This window comes from Asparagus officinalis, chromosome 3 (assembly GCF_001876935.1).
Source record: "Asparagus officinalis chromosome 3, Aspof.V1, whole genome shotgun sequence".
Classification (NCBI taxonomy): domain Eukaryota; kingdom Viridiplantae; phylum Streptophyta; class Magnoliopsida; order Asparagales; family Asparagaceae; genus Asparagus; species Asparagus officinalis.
Window position 1 is genome coordinate 78,310,453 of NC_033796.1, and position 13,174 is coordinate 78,323,626.

General features: G+C 35.4%; 1 protein-coding gene across 1 annotated transcript in view; it reads left to right on the forward strand.

Moving 5' to 3' along the window:
• Positions 1 to 13,174, forward strand: part of LOC109834375 — a 51,793-nt gene that overhangs the window by 18,390 nt on the left and 20,229 nt on the right. The window contains 5 exon segments of the mRNA XM_020402380.1: positions 3,140 to 3,243; positions 3,326 to 3,422; positions 7,828 to 7,968; positions 8,986 to 9,089; positions 9,172 to 9,268. Coding sequence (XP_020257969.1) covers positions 3,140 to 3,243; positions 3,326 to 3,422; positions 7,828 to 7,968; positions 8,986 to 9,089; positions 9,172 to 9,268 — 543 coding nt within the window.

A 13,174-nucleotide genomic window follows, 5' to 3' on the forward strand; every position in this document is an offset into this window, starting at 1 on the left:
AATATAATTGAGAAACATAGTTGTCTATATAACTAAAGAACATTTGCACTTTGGTACCCTAAGTTTATACTTTTTAACTTTGATATCCTAATGTTAATTTACATTGTTGCTTACTTTGATACCCTAATGTCTTTTTCGCCACTTTGATACTCTAAATTTTACACAATTTTAAACTTTGATAACACAGAGCTTACACATTTTTAAATTTTGATACCCTAAATCAGGTATTAAAGTGTCAAAAATAAAAACTTTAGGATATCAAAAATTCATAAAAGCTACAAACATTGGATATAAAATGTTTGGGGAAACTCTAAGTATCGAAGTTAAAAATGGTGTTAACTAAGGAGTGTCAAAGGGCTAATAATCCTATGATTAAATTCTTGATATTTTGTTGTTTTGAAAAAAAAATCCTCAAAATGAAAAAGGAAGTTGTCAGTAGAGTCACATGTGGATGAGATGTATCACATGAAGAGGGTAGGTAGTAGGATTATAGGGTAGGAAAGAAAATGAAGTGCTTGTTTCTAGGGGTGGAAGCGAAACCAAATATTTAATAAACAATTCGGTTAATATTCGTTTAGATATTCGATCATATTCGATCTGGTAGTTTATTTAATACTAAATGAATATTTTTTTAGCATTCAGCTTATAAATAAATAGAATTTAACTAAAAGTATATTTGATTCGGCTGATCATTAACTATTCGATAACTTTTTATATGTTAATCCTATTAATTAAACTTGTTGCAAATATTATCCATTAAAATTTTTATTACAACTTCTCCCCCTCTATAAATAGACATGTTAAGGGACTAGGGTTTTCACAGTCACTGAGTTCCACTTTCCGCCTCCAACCAAATACCAATTTCTCCCTCCCCGCTGACGACGCCGTCCTCCTTCCCCCAGACAACTCTCTCTTCCCTCCCCTTGTTACCGTACTGCGCTTCTCTCTCTCCGACGCCCTCCTCCCTCCCCGCGACGACGCCCTCTTCCCTCTCCGACGAATGTCGAATTCGAATACGAACACGAATAGCACCATATAAGCCGAACTCGAATTTGAACCTTGCACTATTTGTTCAAATTCGATTCGATTCCACCCCGTTGTTTCTCTATAAAACCAACGGCCAGTGTAGGAACTTGATCACGCAGAAAGACTTCGGAGAGCGAGAAATAGAGTTGAGGTTGTCCACGGCGGCGATCGAATCGGCAATATCACCGGCGAAGATGTACGATGACGACGGAGAGGACGAAGACACCGGTAACAGAACCTCATAATGTTACCATACTGGATTGGGAGGCTTTGGAATATATATATTTCGGTGAGAGTTTCTTTTACTTTTAGATTTTTTTTTTCAACAATTTAATTTTGTTATTTTAGTCTCTCAAAAGTTTTATTTTCATAGGTTACCCTCTTAAATGTTCGGCAAAGGATAATACTTAATATATAACTGGATTTAGTTCGTCACTATCCGCAATTATTAGAGGAGGAAATCAAGGTTACGCGATGATAACTCACTAATCAAGCCTCCAAACTAGTACCAACGTTTTATTTTATCATGTATTTTAGTTCTTGAGAAATTTATATTTTGATGTAGTTTTTTCAATACTTTATATTTTAAAGAAATATATTATAAATTATATGTTTTGATGGTTGTATAACCCTTTTGTTTAGTCACAGCTATGGAATGTCGATGAGTCTCAAATATCAGAAATATTGCAAACAATTCTTAGTATTATATGGCTCTCCAGACATGGACCCATTGTCAACTTCCACACATGGACCCATTGTAAAGTGTGATATTAGTTCTCTTTCAATGTGCTTCTAGGTTAACCGAGAAAATGGGTCTTGAAGGTTGTCTTGCATATGAGAAACCAGAAATTCTCCCTGATGGATGTCTTGCATATGAGAAACAAAACATTCTATTTCACTTAATGCTGAAAAAACATCAACTTCCGCATTTCTTTTCTTTCTTATTTGTTGTTTTCCTTTTATGTAAGAAGAAGAAGTACTTGTCTCAGGTACTGGCATAATTCATAAGCTTTCAATTATTTTGTGACATAATAGCAATCAGATACCACACTTTCAATGTCAAACTCTTGCTTCTCTATGACACGGTACAGCATGTATGCAAGGAATACCAGTTAATTGCCACACCCTACAATCACAGACCTATTTGCGATGTTAATAGTCACTTTGCCTCCCAGACACTTTAACTTCCTACTTCCCTTCTCCACTATAGAAACTTACATAGCATTCTCTTGATTTTTTTTCCAACTTCTTGTAGCCTTGATACTACCTTAGAGCAAATAGTTCCACTCCACTTACTGCCAGCTTCTTTCTTTGTTGGTGTCTCCTCACTGCAATGCAAGCCTTCTTATTATCTCCAACATTGTAACAATTGGTTTATCTCTTGCCTCCATAATATATCCATTGGAAGCTACACAAATATTGTTACAAAGTAAATCACATGGAACATAAACCTTAAAATGGGATCTTGCCCAACATTTTTTTGTCAATAGCATCTAGCCACTTCCATGCCCTTTCGTTCTCTTTTTTAAGCCATTTCATTACCAGATTAAAATCATACATTTTATAAGATTTAGCAGCCCTCCATAGCAATCTCCTCAAGCAGCAATTCCAAGAACTGCAGATGAAAGTTAGCATACAAATGCCTCACACGATATCTATGAGTAACTAAAGGCACCACATTTTAACAGCTTATAATTATCCCTGTAAACAAAGTCAGAAAAAATGATAAAGGAAATGGAAAGATTGTAACCCATTTTTTAATAACAAGTGCAACCAATTGTTTAAGATACAAATGGATAAACAAGCTTTTTGTCTATCACTGATACTGATGACAACCAAGATACTACCATAATCCGTCTGGTCCATACCCATAGCTTCCTTATATCAGGGACTGTAACAGTAGCAATCTCTTAAAATCACAGTCCCTTCAAGAATCTAATAAAACATGAAGTTAGTCAACAGAATCTCACAAGACCAGAAATTTTCTCACCAGTGGTGCAACAAGGTCTATACACTGCAAACAATAAAGGGATTCACCGCAAAGATTTATCCTCAAAATTCTCTTATATACAAGAGTTCTTATACCAGTAAGTTTTCTCTTATTTCTCATTAGATATGTGTTCTCTCCGAGGAGCTTCAACAATTGCAAAGATTTGGCAAGTTCTCTGAACATGATGGCCTAGTTCTTTGTGGGGACTTTAACGACATTCCAAGAAGGTATTTGATTTTTATTCCTTAAATAGTGTGTTTTCTCATAATCATATTTAATATATAAATTAAACATTTGTTCTTTCCTTAGCATAACTTATGCAGGAATAACAAGGGGGCAGTTATCTTTGGGTAGATATGCAAACATTTTCTCGACACCATGGTGCAGTCTTGGACTTCCAAAAATGGTATTGCTTTTTAAATTCCAATGCTTTTAAGTCAATGTAAAATAGCTTATTTCCTCTTTAATACCATAAAGTTTACTCATTTCATCATTATGATACCATACTGTATTTTTTTACCACTTTAATATCCTGAAGTTTAAAAACCGCTTTAATTTGATACCTCTGGCTAGAAAACATTAAATTTTCTGTTAGGGTGTACCATGTGTTGTGCATGTGATAAACATTAGAGAAAGATGCCCTTGTGTTGTAGAATATAACCCTTCTCCTCCCTTTCTTCCTCCTTTCAATTAGAAACCATTCATAAGTTAGGATGTGAGTTAAATGAAAGACCACTATAAAGATAGATATGAAGGTACATATATAGCCATTGTTTATTTTTTCAAACTAATTTTTTTGAGCTATCAAAAATTTATCAAAGTAACTTGCTTTTGCTTCTTGGTGGTTCTTGGTGTGCAAAGGTTATTAGTCCCTGTAATGTAACGTGCAATTCGTCACTTAAACCATACATTTACATTACAATTCAGGGACTGTTATTGAGTGCAATGTTACTGATGCAGGACAATCATCAGTTGTTGATCATGAATTTTATATATTTAGTGGAATCTTTGTTCTTTTAGTAATATTCGATGTAATCTCTAATTTTAGGTAAAGATCCCCTTAAGATTTGATTTAGTATTTTTAGGATCTCTGAGACTTATTTTGTTAGACTTGTTTCTTTTTTATTAGGATTTGATTAGGTTTGGATTTCCTTTCCATGTTTAGTTTTTTTCCCTCTATAAATAATAGATGTAATCCTCCATGAGGAATAGACTTTGATGAATAAAAAAATTGAGTTAGAGAATTCTCTTGTGAACATGTGAAGTGTTTTTTGGCATGTGATTTGCCTTTCGTTTAGGGTGTGAAGCCCCCAGCTGTGAGGCCTAGTTGTATCTAAAGTTTCTCCACTTTTAATCGTAACCATCCGATCTTAACCACAAACCTTTTTTATAAAAAAAGAAAAATTACTGTTCAAGGATGAACACTAGTGTTTTAAATATCGACCGCCATGTCGGACATGGTGGCTGATATTGCGGATTCGGAGCCTAGTCGCCACGAAATTGTTGAATTTAATGCGTATGGCGTTTTTGAGGTCATGTCGGGGACATGTCGGAAAATAGCGGATATATCGGACGACATTTCGGCCATCAAAAATCGGCCAAAATTCAGAAATATCGGTTTCACATTGACATGTTGAAATCATATGATTTGCAATATCTTTCACCTTCTATTTATGTAAAGTTTCACATTGTTTCCCATCCACTACCCATATGGGTGCTTGTTGTAGGTTTTAATTACTTGTTATTGCATGTGTTTTCTTTATAATGGAAGGCTATAAGAACACATGAATTTATTTGTATTAGGTGCACATATACTTCGGTTTTACTAGTTTCTTGTTTGGAGAAATGACAGATATATAATAAAAATCCTGCAATTGTTAGTCGATGCAGTTAAGTAGTTTAGAATAGCAATTACGAGTTTAATTTTCAATTTCAGTAGAATTTTCTTTTTGTTCCTACTAGTATAATGCACGCGCTTTGTATGTGAACATTTTTTTTGTAATCTTTTTCTTTGAGTGTAAAATTATGAAGTGACTTTTATAATAACATAAATTCTTAAATTGAACAATTAATAAATCTTTACATTAATAAATAAAGTTGTGTATAAAGAATTGTATTAGTAATTTTTATATTCTGGATAATTATTATACTGTCAATATGCACTCGGGAATCAGGTGTCTACAATTGGTTAGTGATCCTAACATCAATAATTATATGTTTAGACAATATAATTATCAAGTATGTGAAGATTCCATTTATGATATTATATCAACCTACCCGATATGGTAATCCGATATTTTTTTCATGTCCCCCGATATATCCCCGATTTTCGCTATCCGACATGAATTTTGGCCGAGCGACATGAACCCGACATCCGATATTTAAAACCTTGATGAACACTGTTGGCTGCTTCCTCGAGATCCGTACTGTTCATAGGGGGTAGCCTTCTTCTTCATCATGGAATTTATCCCCATTCTGCCACATCATCGACGATCCCTAACCTCCAGGTCGAGGCCCCGCCCTGCTTCCCATCAGTTACCTTATATCTTGAAGGGGCTGTGATTTCTCCTCTTTTAACTTGAGACTTTTTCCTTATATCAGTCATTTTAATAGTTGAGACTTTTTACCTTATATCAGTCATTTTAATAGTTGATTTTCCCAGCTGAATCCTTCTGAACCCACCGTCAACTTCTACACATGGACCCATTGAAACATTCATAGCTTCTTTGAAACATTCCAAAAACCAAGCACAAGTCTCGCTGCTCTCTGATTCCACTCGGCTACTGTTATAGGAAACCTGTGCTTTTAATGCGTGAGGCGCAATGCGGGGCGCAGAACATCTTTACGCGCACATGCGCAAGGCGCAACGCGATGCGCGCGTCCGAGTGATGCGAGGCGCACACCGCCCACATAATTTTTCAAAATACATAATCAAGCATGAAAGAACATATTTTTAGAATTCACTTGAAAAATATCATGATAAATAATATCTTACTACAAAATCACAATATAATGCCTTAATTTCTATTGCTAACACCCAACATAGTAGCAAAATTCATAAATTTTCAAATCAAATGTTAAATCAAGACTAATATCCAAGCAAAGGATTAGTAATGATCCTTAATTGAAGGCTACTAAAAAGGACTAATGGATTTATTTTGCTTTTTGGGATATGAAATATCAAGTATAAATACTCGATTGAAATGTTAACAAACAAAACTATATGAGGATATGTACTACATGGACCTTGCACAAACTAAGGATGTACGCGAGGCACAAAAGGCACTGTTACATCAGAAGTGGGACGCTTCACCACCGCCCCGCATCGTAAGGCGCATGAGGCGCAATGAGGCGCGCGCATTTGAAAACACTGCAGGAAACATCTGGTTGTTTGATCTCTAGCCACTGGGGAAAGAAGAATACCTTTAGTTGGAGTCTTTGAAAAACGTCCATCTAATCCAGTAACCGTTCTACATTCATCCATAAGTCCTGCAATTTGGGCCTTGTAGGACACAAAGAAGCCAAAAAACTCATTGCGGTTATTCAAGTTCTCTTTTGGTTTTAACCATACTGGATTCCTCTCTAGAATCATGTGAGAATATTCCCACAATTGCCAAAACTACTTCTTGTAGCCCCCTTAAATCACCTCAAGTGCTTTGGTCTAGCTCTACAGACTTGCTGCATACTAGCGTCCATTTCTAGCTCAGAGAGTATCATCTTCCTCGTGTCATCAACACTCCTTTGGGATTATCCCTCAACCACTTCATTGCCCATTTTACCAATCATGCAGAATTTGCTTGAGAGTTTTTATAAACTCTCTTGCAACTATGAATATCAACTAACCTCTAATTTATCTTGTCTTGGTCCCGTGTAGCATAACATCTCCATTTGCACGTCTTCTCGCTACAAACTACAATAATCCATTTAGAGCTATTATGTGCAACATCCTCGACATCTACATGCTTCTCCAATTAGCTGAGATAGCTATATTTGTTGGCTTAACATCATCACCACCTAGAGCCCTGTGTCTATAAACTTTTCTATTCATGTTAAACTCATCTTCCCCACCATTAATATTGTCTTCACTTTCTTTCTCATCATCAACTTCATCTTGATTCTCAGGCAAGGCCCACTTTCCCTTGTCTTCAACTATTTTCTCAGTTACTCTAGTTACTTCATAATCATTTCCATCCTCTGTTGATGGAAATCCCAGGATCTTTAATGTGAAAATTAAAATTCTCTCCATAACCCAATTTATGTACAAATGTCTAACCAAAATAATTCGTGAAGCAGTGATCTGCTTTCATTTCATTAACTTTCCACAACATCCATCTTTGTCGAGCTACTCTTCGTACAACTAGGGTTCGTCGTCATCGAGCTTGGGTTCATCGCCGTCCATCTAGATTCATGTTTTGGGAAGGTCTGTAGGGGTTTGGCTTTAGTTTGAGACTCTAAAACTCAGTTATGAAAAAAGCCAAGTTGTTTGTATGCGGGAGAGTTTTAGTTGAGATCATTTTCATCATTTTTGTTTTACTTAACACAAAAATAAATGTTATACTAAAATTGGCATCAAAGTGATATGGGTTTGAAACTTTAGGGTATCAAAGGGCTGATATACTTTATGGTATCATACTATCATAGTGATAAACTTTCTAACTTTAGGACTCGAAGTGAATCTAAGCCATATATATACGTAAAGATGAAAGGTTGCTTTAAAAAGATTATGAATACTGCAATTGTTCATTTTTGATATGGTCATTACAAAAATACTCTGTAATTTAGTCTTGCCTTTTATAATCTTTATGCCTCAGCGTACAAGGTTGCGTATAATGAGTGGATTATGTCTCACGAGTCAAGTGCTCAGATTGATAGAGGCACAATGGAACCGAAGTATACCAGGTGCTATCGATCTGGGGCTGCAGATAACTGCTTTGATTACATATTTTTCTCCGGTATGTAGCTTTAACCTTTTATGCTTATGAGCATTATACCATTATAATGCATCTTCTATATTAGTTGTGTTTTATCCAGAGAATGCACTATCATGCCTTGGTGTGTCCAAGTTGTTTAGAAATGAGCCTATGCCATCTTGGACCGTCGCGTCCGACCAACGGGGGATGGCTGCCTTTTTCCGTGTTATATCCAGTTTGCTATTTAATTTAATATTGGCCTAGAATGTTGATTGTTACTATTTAGGATTTTTTGCATATATATCCTCCAAAACATCCATATTTGCAAATTTACGTCTAAATTTAGATATTTGCAAAATTATACGCCCCCAAAAATTCTTTCACATGGAACATAAACCTTAAAATGGGATCTTGCCCAACATTTTTTTGTCAATAGCATCTAGCCACTTCCATGCCCTTTCGTTCTCTTTTTTAAGCCATTTCATTACCAGATTAAAATCATACATTTTATAAGATTTAGCAGCCCTCCATAGCAATCTCTTCAAGCAGCAATTCCAAGAACTGCAGATGAAAGTTAGCATACAAATGCCTCACACGATATCTGTGAGTAACTAAAGGCACCACATTTTAACAGCTTATAATTATCCCTGTAAACAAAGTCAGAAAAAATGATAAAGGAAATGGAAAGATTGTAACCCATTTTTTAATAACAAGTGCAACCAATTGTTTAAGATACAAATGGATAAACAAGCTTTTTGTCTATCACTGATACTGATGACAACCAAGATACTACCATAATCCGTATGGTCCATACCCATAGCTTCCTTATATCAGGGACTGTAACAGTAGCAATCTCTTGAAATCACAGTCCCTTCAAGAATCTAATAAAACATGAAGTTAGTCAACAGAATCTCACAAGACCAGAAATTTTCTCACCAGTGGTGCAACAAGGTCTATACACTGCAAACAATAAAGGGATTCACCGCAAAGATTTATCCTCAAAATTCTCTTATATACAAGAGTTCTTATACCAGTAAGTTTTCTCTTATTTCTCATTAGATATGTGTTCTCTCCGAGGAGCTTCAACAATTGCAAAGATTTGGCAAGTTCTCTGAACATGATGGCCTAGTTCTTTGTGGGGACTTTAACGACATTCCAAGAAGGTATTTGATTTTTATTCCTTAAATAGTGTGTTTTCTCATAATCATATTTAATATATAAATTAAACATTTGTTCTTTCCTCAGCATAACTTGTGCAGGAATAACAAGGGGGCAGTTATCTTTGGGTAGATATGCAAACATTTTCTCGACACCATGGTGCAGTCTTGGACTTCCAAAAATGGTATTGCTTTTTAAATTCCAATGCTTTTAAGTCAATGTAAAATAGCTTATTTCCTCTTTAATACCATAAAGTTTACTCATTTCATCATTATGATACCATACGGTATTTTTTTACCACTTTAATATCCTAAAGTTTAAAAACCGCTTTAATTTGATACCTCTGGCTAGAAAACATTAAATTTTCTGTTAGGGTGTACCATGTGTTGTGCATGTGATAAACATTAGAGAAAGATGCCCTTGTGTTGTAGAATATAACCCTTCTCCTCCATTTCTTCTTCCTCCTTTCAATTAGAAACCATTCATAAGTTAGGATGTGGGTTAAATGAAAGACCACTATAAAGATAGATATAAAGGTACATATATAGCAAAAATTGTTTATTTTTTCAAACTAATTTTTTTGAGCTATCAAAAATTTATCAAAGTAACTTGCTTCTGCTTCTTGGTGGTTCTTGGTGTGCAAAGGTTATTAGTCCCTGTAATGTAACGTGCAATTCGTCACTTAAACCATACATTTACATTACAATTTAGGGACTGTTATTGAGTGCAATGTTACTGTTGCAGGACAATCATCAGTTGTTGATCATGAATTTTATTTATTTAGTGGAATCTTTGCTCTTTTAGTAATATTCGATGTAATCTCTAATTTTAGGTAAAGATCCCCTTAAGATTTGATTTAGTATTTTTAGGATCTCTGAGACTTATTTTGTTAGACTTGTTTCTTTTTTATTAGGATTTGATTAGGTTTGGATTTCCTTTCCATGTTTAGTTTTTTTCCCTCTATAAATAATAGATGTAATCCTCCATGAGGAATAGACTTTGATGAATAAAAAAAGTGAGTTAGAGAATTCTCTTGTGAACATGTGAAGTGTTCTTTGGCATGTGATTTGCCTTTTGTTTAGGGTGTAAAGCCCCCAGCTGTGAGGCCTAGTTGTATCTAAAGTTTCTTCACTTTCAATCGTAACCATCCAATCTCAACCACAAATCTGTTTTATAAAAAAAGAAAAATTACTGTTCACGGATGAACACTGTTGGCTGCTTCCTCAAGATCCGTACTGTTCATAGAGGGTAGCCTTCTTCTTCGTCATGGAATTTATCCCCATTCTGCCACATCATCAACGATCCCTAACCTCCAAGTTGAGGCCCTGCCTCACTTCCCATCAGTTACGTTATATCTTGAAGGGACTATGATTTCTCCTCTTTTAACTTGAGACTTTTTCCTTAAATCAGTCATTTTAATAGTTGAGACTTTTTACCTTATATCGGTCATTTTAATAGTTGATTTTCCCAGCTGAATCCCTCTGAACCCACTGTCAACTTCTACACATGGACCCATTGAAACATTCCATGGCTTCTTTGAAACATTCCAAAAACCAAGCACAAGTCTCGCTGCTCTCTGATTCCACTCGGCTACTGTTATAGGAAAAGGAAACATCTGGTTGTTTGATCTCTAGCCACTGGGGAAAGAAGAATACCTTTAGTTAGAGTCTTTGAAAAACGTCCATCTAATCCAGTAACCGTTCTACATTCATCCATAATCCTGCAATTTGGGCCTTGTAGGACACAAAGAAGCCAAAAAACTCATTGCGGTTATTCAAGTTCTCTTTTGGTTTTAACCATACTGGATTCCTCTTTAGAATTATGTGAGAATATTCCCACAATTGCCAAAACTGCTTCTTGTAGCCCCCTTAAATCACCTCAAGTGCTTTGGTCTAGCCCTACAGACTTGCTGCATACTAGCGTCCATTTCTAGCTCAGAGAGTATCATCTTCCTCGTGTCATCAACACTCCTTTGGGATTATCCCTCAACCACTTCATTGCCCATTTTACCAATCATGCGGAATTTGCTTGAGAGTTTTTATAAACTCTCTTGCAAGTATGAATATCAACTAGACCTCTAATTTATCTTGTCTTGGTCCCGTGTAGCATAACATCTCCATTTGCACGTCTTCTCGCTACAAACTACAATAATCCATTTAGAGCTATTATGTGCAACATCCTCGACATCAACATGCTTCTCCAATTAGCTGAGATAGCTATATTTGTTGGCTTAACATCATCACCACCTAGAGCCCTGTGTCTATAAACTTTTCTATTCATGTTAAACTCATCTTCCCCACCATTAATATTGTCTTCACTTTCTTTCTCATCATCAACTTCATCTTGATTCTCAGGCAAGGCCCACTTTCCCTTGTCTTCAACTATTTTCTCAGTTACTCTAGTTACTTCATAATCATTTCCATCCTCTGTTGATGGAAATCCCAGGATCTTTAATGTGAAGATTAAAATTCTCTCCGTAACCTAATTTATGTACAAATGTCTAACCAAAATAATTCGTGAAACAGCGATCTGCTTTCATTTTATTCTGCTTTCATTTCATTAACTTTCCACAACATCCATCTTTGTCGAGCTACTCTTTGTACAACTAGGGTTCGTCGTCATCGAGCTTGGGTTCATCGCCGTCCATCTAGATTCATGTTTTGGGGAGGTCTGTAGGGGTTTGGCTTTAGTTTGAGACTCTAATCTCAGTTATGAAAAAAGCCAAGCTGTTTGTATGCGGGAGAGTTTTAGTTGAGATCATTTTCATCATTTTTGTTTTACTTAACACAAAAATAAATGTTATACTAAAATTGGCGTCAAAGTGATATGGGTTTGAAACTTTAGGGTATCAAAGTGCTGATATACTTTATGGTATCATACTATCATAGTGATAAACTTTCTAACTTTAGGACTCGAAGTGAATCTAAGCCATATATATACGTAAAGATGAAAGGTTGCTTTAAAAAGATTATGAATACTGCAATTGTTCATTTTTGATATGGTCATTACAAAAATACTCTGTAATTTAGTCTTGCCTTTTAAAATCTTTATACCTCAGCGTACAAGGTTGTGTATAATGAGTGGATTGTGTCTCGCGAGTCAAATGCTCAGATTGATAGAGGCACAATGAAACCGAAGTATAACAGGTGCTATCGATCTGGGCTGCAGATAACTGCTTTGATTACATATTTTTTTCCGGTATGTAACTTTAACCTTTTATGCTTATGAGCATTATACCATTATAATGCATCTTCTATATTAGTTGTGTTTTATCCAGAGAATGCACTATCATGCCATGGTGTGTCCAAGTTGTTTAGAAATGAGCCTATGCCATCTTAGATCGTCGCGTCCGACCACCGGGGGATGGCTGCCTTTTTTCGTGTTATATCCGGTTTGCTATTTAATTTAATATTGGCCTAGAATGTTGATTGTTACTATTTAGGATTTTCGTGTTATATCCGGTTTGCTATTTAATTTAATATTGGCCTAGAATGTTGATTGTTACTATTTAGGATTTTTTGCATATATATCTAATTTAATATTGGCCTAGAATGTTGATTGTTACTATTTAGGATTTTTTGCATATATATCCTCCAAAACGTCCATATTTGCAAATTTACGTCCAAATTTAGATATTTGCAAAACTATAACCCCCCCAAAAAAAATTCTTTCACATTGAATGAGAATACCCCTCATCTAACACTGCTTGGATATTATTGGCTATATTAATATTTACGATATGCAATGACTAAACTACCCCTAATCTCATTTCCTTCCTCATGAGTCATGACCATAGGATATGAAGATGATGCATACAAGTGTAGTAAAAGTTTCAATTTTACAAGGAAGCTCAGTCAGCCAGTCAAGTTTCTAATGAATTGTGAAAAGAAAAATTGAAAATAGGGTGAGGTGGTGAGATGGTATCAAACAACTAGAATGCTTTTGATATATATACAATTTTGCCTTAACAAGATGCCATCTAATTATACGATACGACATGTGATTTTGTTCAAACACCTGTTGGTCAAGATCCATCTTTCATAACTCTAGATAACATTTCATTCCCCACTCCACTTTAGCGAGAACCAAG